At 38.8% G+C, this 25,702-nt stretch overlaps 1 protein-coding gene across 2 annotated transcripts in view; it reads right to left on the bottom strand.

The window, feature by feature from the left end:
* Positions 1–1,604: 1,604 nt before the first annotated feature.
* Upf1 (Upf1 RNA helicase) overlaps positions 1,605–25,702 on the bottom strand; it is a 68,919-nt gene continuing 44,821 nt past the window's right edge. Inside the window, exons 11-19 of one of the 2 annotated variants that reach the window (XM_067112241.1) lie at positions 16,901–17,003; positions 14,970–15,104; positions 14,318–14,552; positions 13,533–13,759; positions 13,093–13,326; positions 5,382–5,634; positions 4,888–5,219; positions 4,358–4,540; positions 1,605–3,834 (exon numbers count right to left, since the gene is read on the bottom strand). In XM_067112241.1, coding sequence (XP_066968342.1) covers positions 3,793–3,834; positions 4,358–4,540; positions 4,888–5,219; positions 5,382–5,634; positions 13,093–13,326; positions 13,533–13,759; positions 14,318–14,552; positions 14,970–15,104; positions 16,901–17,003 — 1,744 coding nt within the window. In that variant the 3' untranslated portion in view covers positions 1,605–3,792. Of the gene's footprint in view, positions 3,835–4,357; positions 4,541–4,887; positions 5,220–5,381; positions 5,638–13,092; positions 13,327–13,532; positions 13,760–14,317; positions 14,553–14,969; positions 15,105–16,900; positions 17,004–25,702 lie in introns of both variants that reach the window. The other variant, XM_067112242.1, reaches the window with a different exon arrangement.

Raw genomic sequence — 25,702 nt, forward strand, 5'->3', positions numbered from 1 at the left:
CCAGTTCCAGCACATGATGTGTCATTCTTCAGAACCGTCCGTAAGTTGAGAAGAAAGGAAAATGGGAAAGAAAAAAGGCCAGACATCTCACTCATTCCCTCTTCCACACTATCATCTTAGGCAAGATACAAACTGTTCCACTAGGGACACTGGATGAGCCATCACCGGATCTGAGGAAAAAGTGTCCAAGGACTTGTGGGCAAAGTCCTTCAGGTAGAAGGTAGTGAAAGTGGTCTGTCGAAGCCAAGAACCAGCATTCAAAATCCTATGAACACGCAAGTCATTCTAAAATGCCAGAGAGGAACTTATCTGATGTCATGTAGGCTAGGCTAAGTAAGACCCCAAGCCTAATCCCAATAAGTTCTTGAGGAACAGGAGATATATCATCCGTCCGTAGCCAAACCACTTCATATGAGGAAAGAAAAACTTATTCTGCAAATCCTCCATTTCCTATGAGAAGACCTCTTCTCACACAAAGGGCTTCCATCCCCACCCTCTTGACGAGTCACGTCCTCAGAATTGTGAAGTTATGTCCGTGGACATACTAAGAGTCCGTCCGTGCACGTGACTATTAACACATCCGAGGACGGACTTGATAAAGTTACGACCAAGGACAAGGGCAAATGGACGTGCCTCAGCCCTCGAATGTTGGCTGGATATCGCTGACGGGCATGGTTGTTGCTGTGATTCGGATGGTTGTGAACGTGATTCGGCTCCATTATAGATGTCCACTGAAGTTATATCAGTGCTCTTAAACTGACAGAAGATGAGGCGGTGACCGGATGGAAGCGGCGCTTCAGTGTAGCATGGCCGCAAGCCATCCCATTCTCTTCTCAACCTTTCACTCGAACAAGGTTGATGGTCCATTCCCGGACACACTTTCTTGAGACAAACCCCCTCCCCGTGTTGTGACCACGTGCGATATATGGTCTACATCTGTGCTGTCACATTCGAACGCATGAGACGACCGACTGGTATGAACCAACTGTACATGCATGCAACAGGACAGTTGAGAAAGCTTGAATGAAGATCAGAGACCCTTCTGGAAGAGCATGGAGAGTCAGCGACTAATGTCACGGATGTTCAAACATTGATTCTACAAGTCATAGGGTGGAAACACATCCATGGCTGTGCAGAATCCCTCATGTACATCAAAGGAAAGTGCATCATTTCTTAGGACTGAAGGTCCTGCCCTACAAAAACAGAATGTATTTACTCAGAACTTCTCGCCTCTATCACTTTTTTTAGGCAAATCCATGTTTGTGAGGTTACCAGATATACAAAGAAAAAGCAGTTAACAACTTGGCAATCAAGAAAAAGCAATTAACAACTTGGCAATCAAGCAGGCACGGCAAGTTGTCCTCATTTGATGAAGAGGAAATTGCTTGGTGATGGAAAGTGAGTGTGCCCCCCCCCCTTTTTTTTTTTTACACACACAATACTACCACCACTAAACTACCTTGTTGTTTCAATGGCCGATTCCAGTTTGTGCTGGGGAATAACTACTACACAGTAGACAAGGGTTTGTATTTCCATTAAAAAGTTTGAATAAACAAGGTTACATACAGTACTGACATACAACATATGAGGAAATAAAACATATATTACTCCAATGGTATTCATGATGTTTTATTCAATGGTACCACCATTAACAGGAAAAATAAAAATATAATCTTTGATAAACCATTTGAAACAGAATTTTTATGATCATGACTTTCACAGTCATAAAACCAAAGTATGCTCCCAACAAAAACTGATGTTATTTTCACAATAAACTCAGTGATAAACAAGTCCTCAGCAGGAAGTTTTGTGATACATATTTAGTGTTAAAAGTATGCTAGCAACAATAACCATTACATGCATGCTTGTGTGTTAAAATGACCTACCTAAAGTCACTGTACAGTAAATCCCTAAAAGCTTTTGGGCAAATTACACTTCTCATCTGATGTCTCCAACAGCAGTTTTTAAAATATTAAAAAAACTCTTTTGTTAAACTTTTGTAAACTGACATCCATAAGACTCATTCTCACATTTTAATATTTATAATTAACAAGACTGTTACACTAAAAAATAATTTTGCAATGACCAATTACTAACCTTTAAGTAACAATGAAAACAAGAAATTTCATATTTTTTTTTATGCATCATGAATCTCAAATCATGACAAACAGCACAACCGTCAAACATACCAAATCAAGTAAGACATACATAAACTTACTAGCTTTTTCCTACTCAATTCAACTCTTAACCTGAAAACATACTGTGGTCATAGCAATTTAACACCCTAGATGTAAACAGTGGACTTGAATATCACTGGGACTTTACTGTCTTCACATCTCCTTTGCAATCATATGCTTCTTCCAGATCATATAAAAAAACCACCTTCCACTAGCCACAAATCTCAAACTTGCCACATCATATATGAAATGCAATTCTTTGAAAATTACACAAACTGTAAAATCATAGAAGTGCAAAGCTGGTTTTTCCATACACCAGCTAAGTCAAACATACAATTATTCAGATGTATTTTGTAAAGAACACTGCCTTTGTAAATCAGAACATTATCAATTCATCCACTGTAATCTGCATAGAAAAAAATAAAGAGGGCTAGCAGGCAAATTCATTTCATAGAACAGCAAGATGACTTCAGTCTGCTGGACTGTGCTGATTCAGTATACACGTTGATACCAACATTTGATTAGAGTAGCATTTCAAATTTGTGGTTTTAGTGCAACTGTCTTAAAGACAATTTGTATATTCCAAACTCAAATTTTTGCTTCCTCAAAAATGGTAACATTTTCCCAAAATTAAGTATTACTCAGATTATCCATTAACTAAATGACAGTAGTGAATTAACTCAAAGAATCCCTTTAGAAAAGAAAATATGCAAAACAGTTATATGATCACTGTAACAAATTTTACTTACCTTTTTTTCATTGCCAATAATTTGCAAAAATTTACCAAAAACAAGGTAGCTACCTCATGTCAATAATCATTCCTTTATTACTTTTTTGAAACCACCACATTTACAAAACATTCAAAGAATTAAAACTGGTGAAAATAATATATACTAATTATATATGTAATATAACCTGTGCAGATATTGCATTAAAACTTATTACAGAACCAAATACCCTTCAAAACATGATCAATGAATTACATAAAGAAAACATAACAGGAAAAGAGTGATGACAAAAACTGATGGGTGTACCTATTTATTCTCCTTTCACTCCAACCCCACATGGTTTAAACAGGTGGGTTGAGGAGATTCAGGTGTGTAAAGTGGGCCACTCCACTAGTCAGGTCACAGGCCAGGTCAGCACAATTGTCGTCAATGGTCATACCAGTCACTCTGCTACACCCTTCCAATTATGGGGTCTATATAGTGGCTCACTGGTAATTACCCCCCTTTGCCATCAGTAATTTAGGCTGTAGATAAATCCATATGTCTGGATTTGATTCATCTAGGAAATGTAAAAGGATATTCCACTAGACCACTTACTGAAGATCACTAGGCCAAAATTACCTACTTTTGATCAAATTAAGGTAAACCTTTCTAAGCCTAATTGAAATTGAGGGTCTTGATACCATTCATATGAATTTGTTTACCAATGCTTCCTCATGAGCTTCCATAGCCTAGAAGTAAGCAGGTGACCAACCACAATTGACGACTCCTTTAGGCTGCTTATTCCTTGTATGCCACTGTTGCTGCTGTGCCTGCTGTGGGTCCCCCTCTCTATTGCTCCACCTGCTGTTTTAGAAAGCTGCTCTGGTGCTTCTTCATATACGCCTTCATAGCCAGAGGATCTTATCCGTCTCTGCCATCAATGCTGGCTGTTAAGAAACGAAAGGTTTCATTGTATTACAGCTGGCTATCATATGACACTAAATGGTCTCCATTTTCTAAAGTAGGGTAGTTGACCATTTAAAATTTTATGCTACAGTATCTTGAAACAAGTTTCATCACAAAAAATTTAATATTTACAAGTTTATCACAAAAAGTAAACAAATCCCCAAGGGTAACATACTGTATATTTTTTCTACCAAAAACCACCACTAATGATACATGTTTGTCCAGAAACAAGTGTTCTTCAGTTTAACAATCAAGAACACATGAAGTATGGTTCTAGCCTACATCTCTCTGAATCAAGAAGAGCAACAATTCTGCCTTCTTGTCCTTAGGTTTCAATGTATTCCTACATATTCTGTGATGAGTGTATATGCTGGGAACTGCTTACAGGAAAAATATGGATGGCACAAGTACAACAATATACATTTAAAAACAATTAGTATATTAAGCCACATGACGTTCTACCCTTTGTTAGTCAATCCCTAAAGCACAATTAGAAAAACTTACCTGTGAAAAGTGGTGCGTCTGTGATGCTGGAGTGAAAAACGCACGGTCACCCTGGTATGTGGAGTCCTGGGAGAGGAGGCCATCGGTTTGACTTTGGAACTGATCAACCATATATGAATCCTGAGATAATTCCGCTTGAGAAAGTCCTTGTGAAAGTCCACTCAATCCAGGCCCAGGCATTCCCTAGATGAAGAAGAAAAATTACTTACTCAACCAAAGAAGAAACAAAAATACTTTTGCCTCTAATTTTTAATATGTTTTTCCTACAGAGTACTTTAATATAAAGCAACCAAGAGTACCTGTCATGCCACAAAATACTGTTCCTTTTCATAACTTGTTCACATTAAGATCAAACTAAGGAGGGGGTGTGAATAAAACATGAACAGGAACCTTAACATGAAAACAAACCATACATTATAACAGCACAATCCTACTCACAAATTAAAAACTCAAATAGATTAGTTAGTTCAGCAATAAAGAAAATAATAAAATCTACAGCATGACCAAACATTTAGGAAAATTTATATTACCTGTGATAAATGTCCTTGCGTTAAGCCAGGCTGGGAATAACTTTGTGTGGTAGGATCTTGACTGAAAGGTTGCGACAACTGAAGAGCACCTGCTCCACCAGCATTCTTATTAGGTTTCCGATTGCCCATTCTACCCCCACGACCACCTCCTCGTCCACCTCTTGCCTGTGCCAAAGCCTGCTGGTGTTGTTGGTAGAAACGGGGTGGCACGTGGGCCATGTTCATAAACATTCCAACAGGCACTGGCAAATTACTTAGTCCTGGTTGAGAATGATCAGCCGAGATGTAGTCCATTGCATCATGTGCTCGTCCATACATGTCATACTGAGGTCCTATAACACAAAAAGAAAACCAATATTTATTTATATTACAGAAACATATACAGTCGACATAATCTTATAGGCATACTGCCAGAAAACCTTTCCAAAAAAGGATATTTTCGAGTAACCCTTGCAATATATGCCAATAATGTTCACCAAAATCCCATGTACTACCTCTGAAACACTGAGATGGTGGGGGCATAGTTCCATTGATGTGACTTGAACGATCGTACATAGATCCTGGCACCATGGCTTCCCGTGCATCATACATTGCTGTATTCATGAAGTGTGATCCTGGATTGGTTGCGTTGATCAGTCTTTTAGGCTTGCTGAACTGCATCATCGACTCTTTGAGATTGTTGAGAGGCCCTTCAACCAAAACCTTCTTCTCCTTGAAATGATGTAGCAAATGATTCCACAATCCTTGCTGCTGACAAAAGGAAACATTGTAGACTTAATTTTAAGTACCTAACATCTAGGGCTGTGGTAACTTTCATCTGTCCTAAAAAAATTTTCCTCTGCAATAAGCTTAAGCAAAATGGTCTAACAAAGACGTAACAAACCTTCTAGGACCCATGCAAAAAATTCTAATTAAAAATTATTTGTACAAAAAGAAAAAAAATTACAGTGCAAGCAATTAATTAGTTACCATATAAAAAATCCTTTCAAAACTAAAAAAAAAGTCTGAAATGTGCAAGCAACGGAACTAACCATAGTCAAAACTATTAATTCCAAGTTATAATGTTACAACTTATATGTTCAATCATGCACAAAAAGGTATTAAAAAAAGGATACTGAATAATGAAATCAACTCTACATGCAGATTTGGCAACCAGCAACAGTTATCTACTGCTACCAGCATCTATTTTCTTGAAACAACATAGCCTACTTCAGATAAAAGCAAGTTCCCTTAATGCCTGCCTCCCCATGTCAAATGATTACAATGTCCCCTTAGATTAATATATTTTTTGTCATTTATGGCCAGAGTAACTTCAATATAACATAAAACAGCTTTGCCTAATTACTATCTTTCCAAGACTTCTAGGCTGCAACATTCCCCAATTCAATATAGACATGGTACTGTTCTCTCTACTACAAAAGCTAACCTATTCCTTAGAAAGGAGGAAAAAAAAAAAAAAATTGTGCATAATTCCTACACACTAACAGCAAGTCTGAACTTATTAATTTTTCTCCTAGCCGAAGGTAAAATGACAAGTCTTTAAACTAATTTGTATTTTTCCTAACATACAAACCTAAGGTTTTGACATATGGGATTAACTTTCAGCAGCTGGAAATCTGGCCATTAAACTTTTGCAAGGTGGTATGGTAACAGTTACCGATGGTAGGGGTGGAAGCCCCGCCCACCAAGTCGGAGTGCATTCAATTCTATGCAGTCAGTTTACCTTATGGCCCAGGTAAGAGAGTACGAGAGTGAGGGGTGGTAAGAGGTGGGCTTTTTATGTAAAGACCTCAGGTTTGTATGTTAAGAAAGATACAAATTACTTAAAAAATTTGTCATTTGTTCCTACACGAATACAAACCCTCGGTCTTTACATATGAGAGACTTACTTTTGGGGGGAGGATTCCAAGCAAATCTCTGAACTGACTAGAAGTTCGGCTCACCTGGGTACTCTCTTCCTGGTCATGAAAGAGCAAAAGAAGGGGACCACACATCTGATATACTGAACAAGAGAGATGTTCAATCATCAAACTTCTGGAGATTTCGAATTAAAGGAATGTAATGTTCGTTTCGAAAAAGGTTTGGATGAACCCTCAGTGTCGGGGACTATAAAGCTGAGAATAACTAGCTGGTTTGCTCAATGTCAGTCCTTCTCTCCCGTTGCTACAGAGAAGGAAGGATTTGCATCTAGTAATCCAAATAGAGCTAGATTATAGATAGGACACTCAGTCATCTAGACCACCTGCATGCATGCCAGTCAGCACATGATGGCTTTTTCACCATTCCTTTGCCCACTGGAAGAGGAAGAAGACAGGAGAGAGGGAGGAGGCCAGTCCCCCACGCACCTTCTTCCAGCTGCACACCTTAGGTGAGATGTAACCTGTCCCTTGAGGGCTGGGTGAACTACATAAATTGTTGAGCATCCACCGTAGGATCCAAGGAAAAGAGTCCAAGGACCTATGGGCAACGTCCCAAGGTAAAAGTAGACGAATGTGATTACATTCCATTCTAGTACTCGACTGGCAGGTTCTTCCTGAATGCGATGGACAGACCGATGCCCCTAGCCTCGAAAGATCTGGTCCAAAATGCACTGTTGGCCACTAAAAAGTTGTGGGGTATGCTTACTGATCATCTCGCTAGTCAGAGAAATGACAATTTGGACACCGTTTCTCGGATAACTCGAAGCTAACGAACAAATCGTTGGCATTTGGTTGAATATAGATGTCATAATGTCACCATAGGACCATAGCGGTGCAAGAAGACAGAACAGAAGAGCAGCAAATTCAGCAAGTCAAGAAAGGACTATGATTAAGCTTCTGAGGTTGAATGAATTTCTGGTAGTCAAGGTGCCAGGATCAACTGTCCTTATCTCCCGACTTCAGTGAACTGTTTGGGATGTCTGGTTGGCCACTGTATTGAATGTTCTTCTACCTGCTTGTGTACTTGCACTGCAATAAAGAGCAGATGAAAGGACACTAGGACCTTTTGTAGACCATGGCATTTCCATGGTGTCATTGCTATCACATCAAGGAATGTCTATCTTGGATCTTGACTCTCTTGAATGTCTAAAGAACTGTTTAAAGATCCACATAAAATTCTCTCCTCAGGATGTGGAACACCTGTTAATTTCAGCAGCAGCAGCCACTGCTTACATCTCCCATTCCTCACAGGAAGAGTGTAACTACATCAAGTCAAAAGAAATGGAGCTCCTAGACACCACTTCTCGACTGAGTAGGAACCCACGTTTGACTGAGTAGGAACCAAAAACAAACTGTCAGAACTTAGTTTGGAGGTACAGTCAACCCCCGCTATTCGCGGTCTCACAATCCGCAGCTTCACCAATTTGCAGATTTTTCTGAGAGACTTACCCCAAAATTATTCACGAAAAATTTGGCAATTTGTGAAATTCACTGAGAAATATTCACTAATCAGTGTATTTTGATGTTATTTTCATGACTAAATAAACTTTTTATGGTAAAAACATGATTTACTAATTTTCAGATATTAATATTAAAGTAAACACTGCATAATATCATAAAATGTATTTAAGTACATACTGTGCTTAAGTTGTACTATGAGAGAAAATGGATCTGATTGAATGTAGTGTACTCTGTTATTTTCATGACTAACTACCTTCTTTTATGATAAAAACATGATTTACTAAGATATTTATATTAAACATAGCATATCATAAAATTTTTCCATGTATTTAATTACACACAACTTGTGAATTCCTACCTAGTGTTTCTCCTAGTGTTTCCCTTTTCTGTAAAAAGATATGACAGCCTCAACACTCTATGAGAGAAAATGGCTGATTGAATGTAGGGGGGGGGGACTTGAATTTAGCTCTCACACTTAGCTGTACGCCATATATTTTTAAGGGTAATGTTGTAAGATGACTTCGAAATGATATTAAAGTGTTTATAGGATGATAGTTGAAGGTATACATTTGGTGTTTGAACCATTAAACAGGCAGTTATGAATGTTTTTACAGGTAGTCTTTGGTATCTGACCTGTTTAAATATGCAGTTATAAGCATTTTGGGGTTAAGTATTCGTGGATTTTAACTATCTGCAGTTTTTAGGAGCTCACTTCTCCAAGTACTGACTAGTCCCAATGTTTCTATCCATGGATGCAACTGATGTTTTCTACATGTCAACAGAACCCGGTGCTCCACGAGGTCACCTATCCAAGTACTGACCTGACCCAATCATTGCAAACTTTGTTGATTGGATGTGAAACGATATTTTCCATGTGGCCTGGTCGACTGTTATACCCACGGTCTGTAGAGACAGAGCGGATAGTAACATCTTTGGAGTAGATTGAGTAATTCTTTGAATTGTCAAGGTGTCAAGACCAATGGTCGCCAATATGTGCTGAGTGAGCTACTGCAAACCCGTGCACCCGCACCGTCAATAGAATGTCTGGTTGACCACTGTGGTAGGTGTGATACTGCAAACCTGTGCACCCGCACCGTCAATTGAGGAAATGACACCCCCCCCTCCTTGTTGACTAAGGAACTACCATGGTACCATTCCTTAACAACATTATGGAACACCTATCCTCGGATCCTGAGGCTTGGAGATCTAATAAGATCCTGGTTATTGAGGTGCAGATTAGGTCAGGCTAGCCTAGGTTGGGTTAAGTACCCAACCTAGACCCTTGAAGAACGGGTAACTACCTTCTGGTTGATGTAATGAAATAAGAAGTCCCAGGATATTGGAGTGCGGGATTGGTAAGTTTAGAACAGAACTAGTTAGGCTAGGCTATATACTCTACCAAACCTAGCCCAACCAAGTCCTTGAAGAGCAGGAGACAACATCCTGGTTGATGCCATTAGACAAGTAGTTCCAAGATACTGAAATGCAGGTCTGGTAAGGTTAGACTAGAATTTGTATGATCAGAACTGATTTAATCTTGTTTCGAAAGCGTAGGTCGGTACGGTTCTACAGAACTTCACAGTAAATGAAACCAACCTGTAGTAGAAGACAAACACGAATCTGAAGAAGTCTGTGCTGACAACTGTAATTACCTTGGCTCAGGGAGTCGCAGGTTCATATTTGTGTCAGAACAATCAAGAGTCAATGTTCGAATGTGATCGGCAAGACAGAGATTTCTTCCTACCTGCAAAATGTTGAGGTTTCTGGCTGAACACAATAAAAAAACTCTTAATTCCCGCAATGATGGCTGTATGCGTCTGGGAGAACAATTGGTGCTTCAACGTGGCATGGCCATAGGCCATCCTGTTCTCTTTCCAAACCTTCAAGTGCATGAGGTCGATGGTCCGTTTCTGGACAAGCCATCCTGAGACAACTTCCACACCTCCATGTGACGGCCGTGTGTCGACATACAGCTGTACGCCCATGCTGTCATGTCCGCAGTCATGCGAACTCAATTTCTCCTAAAGCGAGAACGTGAGAGATGAGGAGACGCTGAGGAGTGAGGCTGAAAGGCCGTCTGGATTGAACTAATTGCACATACGTGAATCTTCACAGATATGGACATGTGATAGGACACTTTCGTGGGAGCTGGAACAACAATCAGAGGGCCTCCTGGGAGAGCACAAACAGGGAGGGGTTTTGGAATGATGGCGACTAATATTGTGGACATGTGAGCAATAAGGTGACAACGGCCTAGGCTAGAAACAAGCCCGCAGCCATGCAGAATCTCTCACGTCCATCATACAAAGCGGGACCCAGAAGGAAAATGGCTGAACTTCTGAAGCCTTCATCAGACGGGATTCTTAACTGAAGCCTTGTCATCCTTCCTTTGAAATAAGGGGATTGGGGAAAGACGACACTGCTGCAGATTTCCTGATTGCCGATCTCTGCTTGGAGTGAAATGATGGACGAAAAGCGGCTGGAAGTGAAACCCCCTCATCAGCAAGACGGCTGCAAGCTGGAGCGGGAGAACCACAGCTGTGATCGGGCTTAGATGGAGAAGAGCAGGAATACTGTGAAGCTTCTTCTCCAAAACACAGGTGAACTCTCGAAAAACAATGTCGAGTCTGTCAACTAATTATTTCATGAGACCATCAGAAGACGGATCCCAAAGTAAAAGTCACCACTGCGGTAGGGGGTCCAGGTTCTGTGAGGGATATGCTACCAAATGAGCAGAAGAGGCCACCACCACAAAAGGGGTTCCAGAGCTCTGAGAGTGACACATTGTCAACAGAGCCGGATTCCAGAACCGTAAGTCTACGAAGAGATGAACGGGTTAGCTGCTGCAGCCACCAACTCAAAACGCTGGTCAGGGTACACCAAAGGCCGATATGTGGCATCACTGGTGCAGTCAAGGGGTGAGCAGCAGGGCTGGCAACTGTCGAGGTGGATGACATGGGAAAGCGAGAGAATAGGAAAAGGGACAATAGGCTGTAGGTTGGTACTCCTGGAAGGCCTAGAGAAGCCCAGATGCCAGCCATCTTCTCAGCCTCTGAACCTGAAATTGAACAAGGTGTTGTCTCCTCCTCAGGGTTGGGGGGGGGGACTCTTCCCCAAAAGAGAGCGGGTACAGCAAGAGAGAAAATATCTCTTGACCCCCACCTGAAACTTCCAAAGATGAAGCTATGGAAGAATGGGAAGGGGTAAAATCTTCCAAGGAAAAAGAAGCAACTGGAGGAAGATTGGGAATAAAAGGAACCAGAAGACAAGCAGCCACTGAAGGAGGAGATAACCCCTTCCAAGATGGGGCCTTCTTCCTCCTCTGATGCTTCCCCTTGGCAAAAATCCTCCATTGCTCAGAGGCCAAGGCCGCTATTCAGAGGGAAAGGGAGCGAGTCTTTGACTCTCCCCTCCTTTACAAAGGCGGGGCAAGAAACAAGACAGGAACAATAGACAGGAACTCCCACTGGTCAAGAAGAGTAAGTCTGGACCAAACTCACTGTCAAAGATCTTGCAACATCAACCTCCGTGTTGAGGGATAAAGGGAAAACTTGCTAGGTTTAGGTAAGAAGTATCCTCGTGCGACTGAATACGAAACCCTTGCCTGGAGACCTAAATTTCATAATCAACCAATTAACAAGAAAAACCCGCCTTGTCTCAAACCTCTCAATTTACACAACATCTGAAAGACTAATACATTACATTCCAAGAAATTGTGCAGTAAAAAAAAAAAAAATATATATTGTTTGTTCATGAAAAGTCATTTCAGAACAAGGAGGAAAAGAACATTGAAGAGGGAATTCTTAAAACGAGGTTGAGAGATGTCTAAAAACAGAAGAGATGGCATCGAGAGTTGGAAAACTATCCCTCCAACTCTTCACAGTTATAGGAATAAAGAAAACAGAATACACGAAACAAACATGGAAAAGTAAGAAGAATAAGTGAATATATTAGTGAGAGAGAAAAATATGTTGAAATGTTTAAATATCAATATATGCAAAATATATATAAAAAATATAAACAATATATCAAAATAAAAATACAGTATTCAAACATAGAAGAGATAGTTGAACAGCAGGAATGAGATATAAACGCACATCTACACTAGACTGCATAGAATTGAATGCACTCTGACTTGGTGGGCAGGGGTTCTGCCCCTACCATCGCTAACTGTTACCATACCACCTTCCAAAAGTCTGGCGACTGGATTTCCAGCTCGCTGAAAGTTAATCCCCCTATGCAAAGACCGAGGGTTTGTGTTCGTGTAGGAACAAATACCTATTCTTGAAGTTCTGAACCTGGTTTACTTGAACTACTCCATTAGAACCTGGTTTACTTGAACTACTCCATTAGCAAGTCTCCACCCTGAACTTTTGCATGTAGTTTATCTTTTGCTTTGTGATTTTTATTTGGGATTTCTTCGTACCAAGGCCCTTGCTTCATTACATTTGCCTACCAACCCATTAAGCACATGCAACTCACGCTACCTCATATAGATTCCACCTGCAATACATCCAATGAAAACTTCTTTAGAAATGCCTACAATATGCAAATCACATCTTACAATACTGAAATAATTCCACTTTTTTATAACGAGTGATGTCTCATTGAAATACTGTAATTCTACTTTTTATAATAAGTGATGTCATAAGTCCCTTATAACTAACGTAATTCATGATGCCCTATTTTTCTTGTTAATTACAATGCTACCGTTTACATGATCACTTAAAATACAAAAGTACTACAGAGCCAAAAATTTCAACAAATTTCCCTCAGAGGATGTGATCTAAGTATCTATGCTGATATTCACAGAACTTGTTCTTACCTTAGATAGTACTTTTGGGTTTCCAACAATAATAATACCATATCGAGCGCGTGTCAGAGCAACATTCAAACGTCGAGGATCTGAGAGAAACCCAATTCCCTGGTGTTCATTGGAACGCACACAAGACATAATAATCAAATCCTTCTCACGGCCTTGGAAGGCATCCACACTGGCAACTTCCAGCCGTTGATACAATTTCTGGTTAAGTGGTCCTTGATACTGCATATACTGTACCTGTGAGGTGTAAACAATATTCATAGTTAAAAGTTAATACTTTTGTCAATGGCACACTAGGGTTAATGAATGTAATATAGTTATCTCATTATCCTTCTGAATCTCTCAAAATGGCTACTTCAAGGAAAAATATCACCTGTATTGTTCTGGCATTCATGTTTTATTGTATCAAATAATTACATATGACAAACTTCAGCACAACTTACCAAATAAGCTCTCTGCCCTTCATAAGGTGTGATAACACCTATCTGCTCAGGCTTCACACCAGAATTGAGAAACCGGGTAACCAACTTCTCTACACTTGAAGCTTCAGTTCGGTTCAAGTATGATGTGCCTGAACCTGCTATTTCTTCTTGGCCAGAAGTGACATAGAAGAACTGGGGTTTGTCTAATTGAGGCCATGGGAAACTTACTCCTTTCATGGTACGATCAGCTGTCCATGGGGGGAAAAAGCAGCTGTTAGGATTAACATTATACAAAATCACAAAAGTAAAAATCATCATCAGTAATTCAGGTTCACGTGAAGTAAATTCATAATTCTCTAGGACATGCAATTTTATATTGGAATTACATCTTGCCAACTCTCATACCCATTACTTTTCTAACCAACTGCTCATTTCCCCTTTTCAAGAGATGACAAAAAAGTACTCCAAAAAGTTTTGTAGAAAGAGAAAGGGATGATATGTTTCTCACAACTGAACCTGCAGTAAAGAAAGACACCTAAAATTTTAAACAAACAACGTTGTCAATTGAAATGATCTGGGGGTTGGGGGGGGGATTCAATGCCCAGTACCCAAAAACAATCAACTTGAGTAACTCTGCCAAATGGTTCTGGTTAAAGAAACATGAAAAACTTAAATATACTCTCAAGGGCAAGGGAACACCCTACACACTATTTCCTGATGCCTCTAGTCCTTTTAAATGCCTCCAAGATTCCTTACATACCCAAACCCATACATCACTCAAACTATAACCTACATATTTAACTTACCATCTACTACTCCATTTTGTAGAGATCCTTCATAGAAGAAATTTGAAGGGAATTGTGCGAGTTGGGGATGCATGCGATATTGGACGGTGAGACGGAATGGCCGGATACCCAATACAACCAAACGTTCAAAAAGAGACTGAGAAAGCCCTGCTCGAGATGCTTTTTTGCACATAACAACTGGTCCCAACTGGCAATGATCACCCACCAAAATGACCTGCTTGGCCCCTAGAACAACCTAGAGAGGAAAAAATGAAATTGGATATGAAACCAGAACCGTAGAGAAGCAAAACTCCTACTAGTCAAACTTTCCATAACATATTTCTGATAAAACAACAACTTACTGATTCCTTGAGTATAATTTACTGAATATGGATTACCTACAAAATAATGCAAATAGTTTATATTTGTCAAACTATGGTTTAGCATTCAACTTAATCAGAATATACACAATACTATATAATGCACCAGTGCTAGATTCAGAGTATAGTTTACTGAATACCATTATAGATTAGAAAAGTGACAGATTTTTACATGAAATCAATGGATTTACCAAGTAATCTGTGAAGGCAGCATATGTAACTATATTTACTTTGAAAGAAGGAAGAGCCTCTAAGAATTATATATGTAAATATATGAAACCAATACCACTTACAGGGACCATGCACTCAGGTTCTGTGGCCTGCATGGACTCGTCTATTAGGATGGAGTGGAATTTCAAACGAGCAAGACGAGGATCACCAGCACCAACACATGTGCAGCAGATCACATCTGCTGCCTCCAACAATGTCTGAAAAACAACATGCTTGTAATACAACTGTAAACCAAATGAATAATTAATTTGAAACCCTTGAACACAAATAACAGGACACTCAATAAAATTCCAACTACACCTTTACTGCTTAAACTTTCTATGTCTGAGTAAGAAAAAAAAAAACAATAAATGAACGTCACTAAAAGAAGGGGCGAATGTAATTCGGCTCTACCCTCATGTTGTTGCATGGATTGCTATCTATCCTTATTTCACTACAATTTATTTTCAATCTGAAACAGTTTCAATCCTGCTTTACTTCACTGCATATGCGATACAAAATATGAATTTTACATATACAGTATTGGGTAATTCAGCTGCCAATGCCATAATTGTTACTAGTGTCAGAATCATTAAGTCCTGTGAATGTCCCCTGAGATGACGATTTACCAAGACTTGAAGCATTATAATGAGTTCTGTCGGAATTGTGATGATACAATTTTTTTTTTTTTTTTTTTTTAGAAAAATGTTATAGAATGGAATGGAATATAGAGTTTAGGCCAAAGCACTGGGAGCTTTGAGGTTATTCAGCACTGGAAAGGAAATTAAGTAGGTAGGTTTGAAAGGTGTAACAGGAGGAGAACCTCGCACTTGCACTATGAAATAATTATTAGGAGAGGGTGGACAGCAAGGGGGAAGAAAGTTGATATGAATGGAGGTACAATAAACAGGAATGAAAGGGGTTGCAGCCAGGGGCCGAAGGGATGCTGCAAAGAACCTTTAGCAATGCCTACAGCACACCCCGTGAGGTGCATTGATGGCACTACCCGTCTACAGGGAAATATTCTGTTGTGTGCACCCAGAAATAAACTTACCTAGATCATTTTGAACCTGTGCAGTTTTATCAAGAATTTGATATGGTCAAGAAGTAAGAATCATCAACTAATAATTATACCAGTGAATTTTGCAGGGTGTTACCAACATCACTTATCTATTTTCCTTTGAGCTTATTGCATAGTACAGTATGGCAAAGTAACCAACTGTTATCATAAGCATTAATGTCTGAAGAGTAAGTCAGTTTTGCTGCCTCAGCCTGGTGTTCTGATGAATGACATCATTCTTCAAGACCTAAATTTCATAATCAATCAATCAGACATTTTTCAGCCGAGAACATAAAGCCTCCATGAATGAAGCCATGCTGATTAATCGGAAGATCATTTACTTTTGTATATTTCATAATTGCTTCCAAATGATTTCCTCATATCTCTTACGAGTTGGTAGTCAGGACAAAGAGGCCTATATGGTTTTGACAGAAAGCTTTCACTATTAATTTTACACTGCTGGATAAGTGGTGGCTTGTTTTTTGATGTTTGCAATGTCATTATTTGTTAAGGAATCTTGCAATAGATATTTTTATTTATTTTTTTTTTTTGGGCATGTTTTCAATGCTGCTCTAAGTAATTGGTCATGTCCTAGTACATAGTTAATGGAGAAACAAATCCACAGTTATGTATATCTACGTACATTTAAAGATAAATCTGTACAGAGCTTTTGGGAATCTGTTCAATTCCCCTTTTCAATCTGAAAAGGGTATTCAAACAGATTCCCGAACGCTCTCTGTCCAGACTTATCTTCAAATATATGTACACATACAGTACTTAATTGTGGATTTGTTTCTCCATTTCAAGACTCATGCTACCAAGAGTATTGTTTAACATAATTAATTCTGATTAAATCTATTTTCTTTCCATTTTGATAATTTTTTCAGTTACATTGGTATTCCATACGAATGAGGGCATGAATCAACTGTTAAAAGTGAGCCAATTAAATTATACCTTTTCTGCCTGCTTCTTCAGCATCCGGAACCTTTTTTCATCAGCAGATGATAACTCTCCAGTTTCCTCTTTTAATTGCTGAAGTTTCTGTAGCTCTCCATTACTGAAAGCAAATTATTATTTAACTCCCTTTGAAATTTTGAAATTTTAAGTGTGAACTATGTCTCAAGACATTTCAGATTTTGAACAATGCAATAGAAAAATGATAATTTTCATGATAAAATTAATTATTTGGATACTTACCTACTGTGAAAGTTAGCTTACAGCTTTGTGCCATCAGGTGCATGAGAGAGAGAGAGAGAGAGAGAGAGAGAGAGAGAGAGAGAGAGAGAGAGAGCAGCAGCAGCAGCAGCAGCAGCTTGGCTACCCACTAGGGCTGTCTTGGTCTTCACCCGCCTTTTCCACCAGGTGGTGTTGGAATGTTTAGGTACAAATCAGAATTCTTCATGCCCACTCACTAAGATGTGGGTGAAAGTTTTCCTACCCTAACCCGTCCAAAAATGCAATCCACCCAAAACCACAAAACAGACTTAGAACCCAAAATCAACAACCTAACCATCAGAGACCTCTCTCTACTACACCACAGTGTTTCATCCCTCACGCCTGCACTGTTTACATTTTGCTCCCTCTCGCCATTTGTCATTCTAGGATGTCACTTCCAATTTGTCATCCTATGATATCACTTCCTACAAAGTCACAACACATATGGATACATTTAAACAAACATTTTTGTAATGCCCATACCATTTCACTAATGCAGAAAATAAAAATAAAATAATAATGACTAAACTTCTAAAACTGACATATAATAAGTGGGGAGGCTGGGTGGGTTTCCGCTTCAACAGTAGGCAAGTATCCAAATAATTAACTTTATATTGAAAATTATTATTTGGAATGAATCTTTCCTACTGTTAACTGTTAAAGTTAGCTGACAACCATACTGAATGAGGATGGTGGGTTCGTGCAGCCAGAGAAACAACGTTCAGCCAAGCAAACTACAAGCTTTTTAATGGGAAGAAAAAAAGCTTCTCAACATTCCTGCCTGTTGTGTGATCCTTACTCGCAAGTACTGTAGCCAACATTGGAACCACAACAGGGTGTACGGCCCTCGTAGTGAAACTACTCAGAGGATCCTTACAGGGGAAAAAAGGACTATCTCATAGAGTACTAGTGACTCCTGTACCCGAGTCGCAAGCCCACGAACGACAGTTCAAAACTAAACACACTACCACATTATATATGAAGGTATGCTCCTATAACCAATGTGTACCTTCATGCTCCCAAATTTGAAAAGTGGGATTTTCTAACAAGTAACAATACAACAGAAAGCAAATTACCATCACATTTGGTTCTGGAGAAAGCATCCTTGTCACAACAAAAGGACTAAGGGCTTTACAGTAAATGCCCTGTATTTGCAGAGGATGCATAACCCCCCCCCCCGCATAGCTAAAATCCCCAATACCTAGAACTGCCTATTTTGATAGTTCAAACATAAAAAAAACTCTAAAAATGCTTATACAGGTATTATCCTACTTACGATGGGGTTAGGTTCCAAAAAAAACCATCGTTTGTTGGGAAAAATGTATCTCAAATATTGCCTAGCCTACACCAGGGTATTCAGTACCATGTATACACATATGGTAGCCTAGCCTACACTATACATATATGGTATAGTAATTGTTAATATCAGCTGATTCTGGAGGGTCATGCAGATTGACTTATAATAAATTCAATACAAAGAGAAACTGAATAACAAACAAGAATTAGCTTAGCATACACCATGGTATATCATATACATATATGGTAGCCTAGCCTACATTATACAGGCAGTCCCTGGTTAACGGCAATCCGGTTTCACGGTGCTTGTCTAGCAACGAAAATCGCTGATTTCTGCTTATTGGTGCCGATACATACCTAACAGGGCCCTGAAAATTGCCAAAAATCACTGATTTTTGGTTGTTATCACACCCTCAGAACAGAACCCCACCGATAACCAGGGACTGCTTGTACTGTACTCTTCTGGAGGGTCATGCAGAATGCCTGATGATAATTCAATACGAAGAGAAATTGAATAACAGACAAGAACTAGCTTAGCCTAACCTATAGTATATCGTATATATACGGTAGCCTACCCTACATTATAATGTACTCTATATTCACATATGAATATCATATCATACAAACATTACATAACGAATATGCATCTTTTCCATGGATCTTTCAAAATATACTTTACTTCACTGTATCCAGTAATAATGTATATATTCTTATACTGATTTTGTTTTATGAACTGCGATCATAGCGATCAATGTTTTGGTTTGGAAATCGACTACGCGGTAAGTTTACTTCGCTGTATTTAACTCATTTCAGAGCGCTGTATATCTCCTGTACAAACACAGTTACGAGTACTCTACATTATTTGTGTCAGGAGCCGAGCTATTAAACACTAAACAGTTTCCTAGCATGCTCTTTTGACTGTTCACCGATTCCCAAAAGCTCTACATCTGAGATAACACACCTTACCATAATCCGTCTTAAATTCTTATTCGTTTGAACAGGAGCTGAGGTAGAAGTAAGCTAAAGAGCGGTGGTTAATAGATCCATCTTCGGCAAAAGGAAGTGAAAATGGAACCACGTGGGCTAAGCACCGCTGAAATACTAAAAGGGAATCAACCAAAAACACGGTTGAAACGCCTCAAGTCCACAATAATAATAATAATAATAATAATAATAATATGGAGCAATCCGGTATCACACAACAAACATGCAACATGGTTTCAGGAAATCAAGGCAGAAGAAATGGGGAGAATAAAACAAAGATTCACCGAGATCACGACAGACACAGTCAGACATCAACTAAAGAAAATGCCCAACTGGAAAGCCCCAGGTAATCAAGGCAGAAGAAATGGGGAGAATAAAACAAAGATTTACCGAGATCAAGACAGAAGAAATGGGAAGAATAAAGCAAGGGTCATGAGATCAACAGACAGTCAGACATCAAATAAAGAAAAATGCCCTGAAAAGCCCCAGGTCCTGATGAAGTCCATGGATACTTGCTCAAAAAACTTTCAGACCCTACACCCACAGATAGCAGAACAACTCCAGCATTGTATCACAAACCACCATGCGCCCAAATGGATGACCACAGGGAGAACATCATTAGTACAGAAAGACAAGAACAGGGGAAATACAGGAAGTAACTACAGGTCTATCACCTGCCTACCAATAACGTGGAAGTTACTAACACATATCATCAGTGAAAGGCTATACAACTACCTAGAGGACACACACCATCCCCCACCAACATAAAGGCTGCAGAAGGAAGTGTAGGGGCACAAAAGACCAGCTCCTAATAGACAAAATGGTAATGAAGAATAGTAAGAGAAGAACCAACCTAAGCATGGTATGGAATGATACAAGAAAGCCTTCGACAAGATACTGCAAACGTGGCTAACAGAATGCCTGAAAATATAGGGCACTGAAATCTCCATGCCTGTAGAAATACAATGCAAAGTGGAATGCAGTACTTACAAGCTCTGGGATAAGACTTTGAAGTTAACATCAGGGAGGGATCTTTCAAGGCAACTCACTGTCGCCACTTCTCTGCGTGGCCAGCCATGATTCCCATGACCATTCTGCAGAAGATAGATGCTGGGTGCCAACTCAAGAAAGGAGGCAACAGAATTAACCATCTGATGTTCATGGACGACATCAAGCCGTATGGTAAGAGCATCAAAGAAACAAACACCCTAATCCAGACTGTAAGAGTGTATCTGGGGACATCAGATGGAGTTTCGAATAGAAAAATGTGCCTTGGTCGACATACAAAACGGCAAAGTGACAAGGACTGAAGGGATAAAGCTACCAGATGGGAATAGCATCAGACATAAATGAGACTGGATACAAATACCTGGGAATAATGGAAGGAGAGGATATAAACACCAAGAGATGGACACGATCAGGAAAGAATATATGCAGAGATTTAAGGCGACACTCAAGTCAAAACTCAATGCCGGGAACATAACGAAAGCCATAAACACATGGGCAGTACCAGTAATCAGATACAGCGTAGGAGTAGTGGAGTGGATGAAGGCTGAACTCTGCAGCATAGACCAGAAAACTAGAAAACTCATGACAATAAACAAGGCACTACACCCAAGAGCAAATACAGACAGACTATGCATATCGCAAAAGGAAGGGGAGAGAGGGCTAATAAGCAGAGGACTGCGTGAACATCGAGAGCAAAGCACGGGCAATATCTGAAAACTAGTGAAGACGAGGTGCTACATAGTGCATGGGAAGAAGGACTGATAAAAGTAGACGAAGACCCAGAAATATACAAAGACAGGAGAATGAAAAACAGAACAGAGGAATGGCACAACAAACCAATGCACAGACAGTACATGAGACAGATTAAAGAAATGGCCAGTGATGAAACATTGCTACAGAGGGGAGAACTCAAGAAGGAAACAGAAGGAGCACTAACAGCAGCACAAGATCAGGCCCTAAGAACCAGATATGTCCAAAGAACAATAGATGGAAATAACATCTCACCCATATGCAGAAAGTGCAATATGAAAGGCGAGACCATAAACCACATGGCAAGTGAATGTCCGGCACTTGCACAGAACCAGTACAATAAGAGGCATGATTCAGTAGCAAAAGCCCTCCACTGGAGCCTGTGCAAGAAACACCAGCTAGCTTGTAGTAATAACTGGTACGAGCATCAACCTGGGGAGTGACAGAAAATGATCAGGCAGAGATCCTCTGGGACTATGGTATCAGAACAGAATTCAACAGATAGGGTGATACGTGCCAATAGACCAGACATGACGTCGATTGACAAAATCAAGAAGAAAGTATCACTCATTGATGTGGCAATACCTTGGGGCACCAGAGTAGATGAGGAAAAAAAAGAGAAAACTGATAAGTATCAAGACCTGAAAATCGAAATAAGAAGGATATGGAATATGCCAGTGGAAATTGTATCCATAATCATAGGAAGACTAGGCATGATCCCAAGATCCTGAAAAGGAATCTGGAAGTAGCCCCAGGACTCATGCAAAAAAGTGTACTACTAGAAAAAGCACATAGTGAGAAAAGTGATGGACTCCTAAGGAGGCAGGATGCAACCCAGAACCCCACACTATAAAAACCACCCAGTCGAATAGGATGACTGTGATAGAAAAAAAGGAAGGAAAAAAAAATAATAATATTAACAACACTGAGATTAAATATGTAATAAGATGAAATAATAAGACAGAGAGAAACAGATGGTAAAAAACTGGTTTCCTTCCCTCCATTCAAGGGACCCCTTTATAGTATAGAAGAGACCTCATTAAAGTGAACCCTGTTATATAAGCATTTTTAGAGGGTGCATTTTATGATAAAATAATGATTTACAGTACTAATTTTCAAATATTAATATTAAATTTAATAAGATTAAATAACAACATTAAATAATAAAAATAATTTTCTCTCTATCTCTATTACTGAAATGACAGAATTTTTATGGTATGTTTATTTGTTTTGTATGAAAAATAATTTACCAAATAATAAGTATTAATTTTCAAATAATAATAATAATAATAATAATAATAATAATATACAGTTGTCCCTACTTGCATTCATGGTTCACTCTTGTGGTCTCTCACTACATATGATTTTTAATTTAATACATCTAAATTTGTACTGCGGATTTTTTGCTATATTGCAGGATTTTGCGGTATTTATTATTTTTAATTTTGTAGTAAAATAAGCATTTTCTAGCCTGAATTTTTAATTTTCATGCCTAATATATTTTTATAAATTATTTACTAATTTTCAAAAATTAATATTAATGTAAACAGCAAAAAATATATGAAATGCTAACTTCAAATCCCACAACAGCTTACCAATGTACATAAACACCTCAGTTCAACCTCTCTCTCTCTCTCAGTATGCATATCTTTTAATGAAAAAAGCAGCAAAATTTCAATAAACTTTATTTCACTGACAGAATAAAATATAAATTTTCAATAAAACTTTATTTCACTAACAGAATAAAATATATTGATCTATTATTATCGTAGTATATGCATAAAAAAACAACCAGTCCTGACATCTGTAACTGTTTTTACTGTAGGTACATGTTGCCATATTTTTTTTTTCTCTGCTTTACTGAACCGTGCTTCATTACAAGTTTAGTAGTTGACTCTATGATTATCACACATATAATATTACACAAGAGAATATTTTATCACTGTTGATGTTTCATCCCTAATCACCGTAAAAAATATTTAAAATCCGAATTTCATATGTAAGCAACTCAATGTTACTATATACAGTACTCTCTCATCCCCAGCTTGTCAAGTCAAGACAGTCTTGTCCCAAGCTACTGTACTGAGACTTTGTTAATACATATTGAACTCCAGTTCTCTCTCTCTCTCTCTCTCTCTCTCTCTCTCTCTCTCTCTCTCTCTCTCTCTCTCTCTCTCTCTCTCTCTCTCTCTCTCTCTCTCTCTCTCTCTCTCTCTCTCTCAATGAAATATGAATTACTGCATCATAAACTTTTATGTAGAAAATTAAAAATAATTCCATTAATAAACTTATTTCTTTCAGCCACTAAAAAATTATTTTCCTAATTCTTTTGGTAGTAGTGAGCAGCTTCGGTCAGCAGATTCTCAGAACGTAAAGATTACAAATGTGGGACAATCGTTTTTTTTTAATGCATATTAGGATGATAACAGATTAAAATAGCAATACAGGATGCTAAATGGATTCTATAGGTGAAATAACATATTAATGATAACAGATCAAAATAGTAATACAGTATACTAAATGGATTCTGTAGGTGAAATAACATATTAATGTGTTTAACATTAATATTAACATCTGAAAATTAGTAAATCATTGCAACATGTACTACATACACAAGAGATTTTTTATCACTTGATGCTCTGTTCCATGAACTATTATGTAGGTTCAAGAGTATAGAAAGTGTTTAAGTGCATAGGAAGTGTTCATAACAGTGTGGGAAAGGTTAATAACAGTGTGGAAAAGGTTTATAAGAGTGTGGGAGGTTTATAATGCCTTAAAATATATACGTATACAGTAAATAAAATACATATGAGGTCGATACTTCGCGGATTTTAGCCTATCGTGGGGGGTTCTAGAACCTAACCTCCCGCGATAGACAAGGGACAGCTGTACTGAAATTACATTAATGCATTTCTGTAGCAAGTTATGAAAAATTTTAAACAAACAAATTTCAACTCCGATCTTTTCCTGAGTCTTGGAGCTCAAGGGGGAGGGTGAACCTGTCAAATGCCAAATTACTCAACATTTCTGACCTAGGGTGGATGTTGCCACTCCGTGATCAAATAAATTTCTCTATTTTTCTTCCTTCCTTTCTCTCTCTCTCTCTCTCTCTCTCTTGCCAAAGGGTAGAATGTGAGAAATGGATAGATAGACAGATAAATAGATACTAAGTTCAGCCCTTCTCTCTCACATGAAAAGATACTGCTAATTTGAGTCTCTTTAACCAACTGGTATTAACACATCTGCACACTGTTTGTGTGTGTTCAGTGTTTTAAAAATGTGTACTGAAGGTAATACATTTTTGGAACATGAAAAATTTTTTTGTTGTCAGTCACTTAAAGAGAAATTGATTAACATTCGTCAAGAGACTAAAGAGATAATCTCTCTCTCTCTCTCTCTCTTGCCTGTGCCAGCACAAGGTTGCCTGACTGTAAATTAGTGGCAACTCTCTGTTTTGGCTGGAAGGGTTACAAGTACATATGAACCATTCGGGAAAGTTCGTCACAATTCCCGAGGTCTCCATTGTGTGAGCTGTAGTGGCGAAGTTTGCAGGACAAGGAGACATTGTCTTGTTACAACGGTCAGGACGTGAGGAAACACACACCCCCCAAATATCCCCAAAAGCCGTTAACTTTTGGCGTGGGTATGTCTGACCTATGATTGGTCAGATATCCCTGGTAGGAGAAATCAACTAATGTCCTACCTGAGGGGAAAATGCAGGGGATGAGAGAAATGCCCAGCGTGCCCACGCTAGGCGGCCGTTGGGAGGATTCGGGCTCTGGCACTCAGAGGGCAATGATGTGCTATTGCCCGGTTACCGCTAAGTTACTGTAATTTTTAATTCATTAGATACTTGGGCCCTTGTGCAAGTTTTAGAAAATACAGATCACTGTTAAATTTATCCCGTGTCTTATTTAAGCATGACCCACAGTACTGCAGCCGAACCAGTGTAAGTAGACCCCATGAGAGATCGGGGTCACGTATGTATATATTTTTAAGGGTACTAATGTTTAAGATGACTTTGAAATATTTAAATAATATAATTTCAAAGATTGATACAGTAATAGGATAATAGTTTATAGTATATACATTTGATGTAAGATGATGCTTCAAGTATACATTTGGTATTTGCACTTTCAAGATAGGCAGTTATAAGTATTTTTAGATAGAGGTTCTAAGTATTCGTGGGGGGTCTGGAACACATTTCCTGCAAATATGGGGGGGTTTACTGTACATGACTATGATAAAAGAATATATTTCGACTACTTACTATCTTTTCTCATGAACCGAAAAGGAAGGTGGAGCAGAAGGAGTGAGAGAGGAATTAACCCAGGCTATCAGGTAGGCTAATGGAAGGGGAGGAGTAGAAGCAACACCAGAAAACAAAAGGAAAAGGCTGAGTAGGCTTCTGGTGTGCCCTAAAATTAAACATTTCGCAAATACTGTATATTTTCAAGTATAAGACGACCTTTAGATAAGACGAGGTAAAAATTTTTGACAAAT

The sequence above is a fragment of the Macrobrachium rosenbergii genome, chromosome 12 (assembly GCF_040412425.1).
Source record: "Macrobrachium rosenbergii isolate ZJJX-2024 chromosome 12, ASM4041242v1, whole genome shotgun sequence".
In the NCBI taxonomy this organism is placed as follows: Eukaryota; Metazoa; Arthropoda; class Malacostraca; order Decapoda; family Palaemonidae; genus Macrobrachium; species Macrobrachium rosenbergii.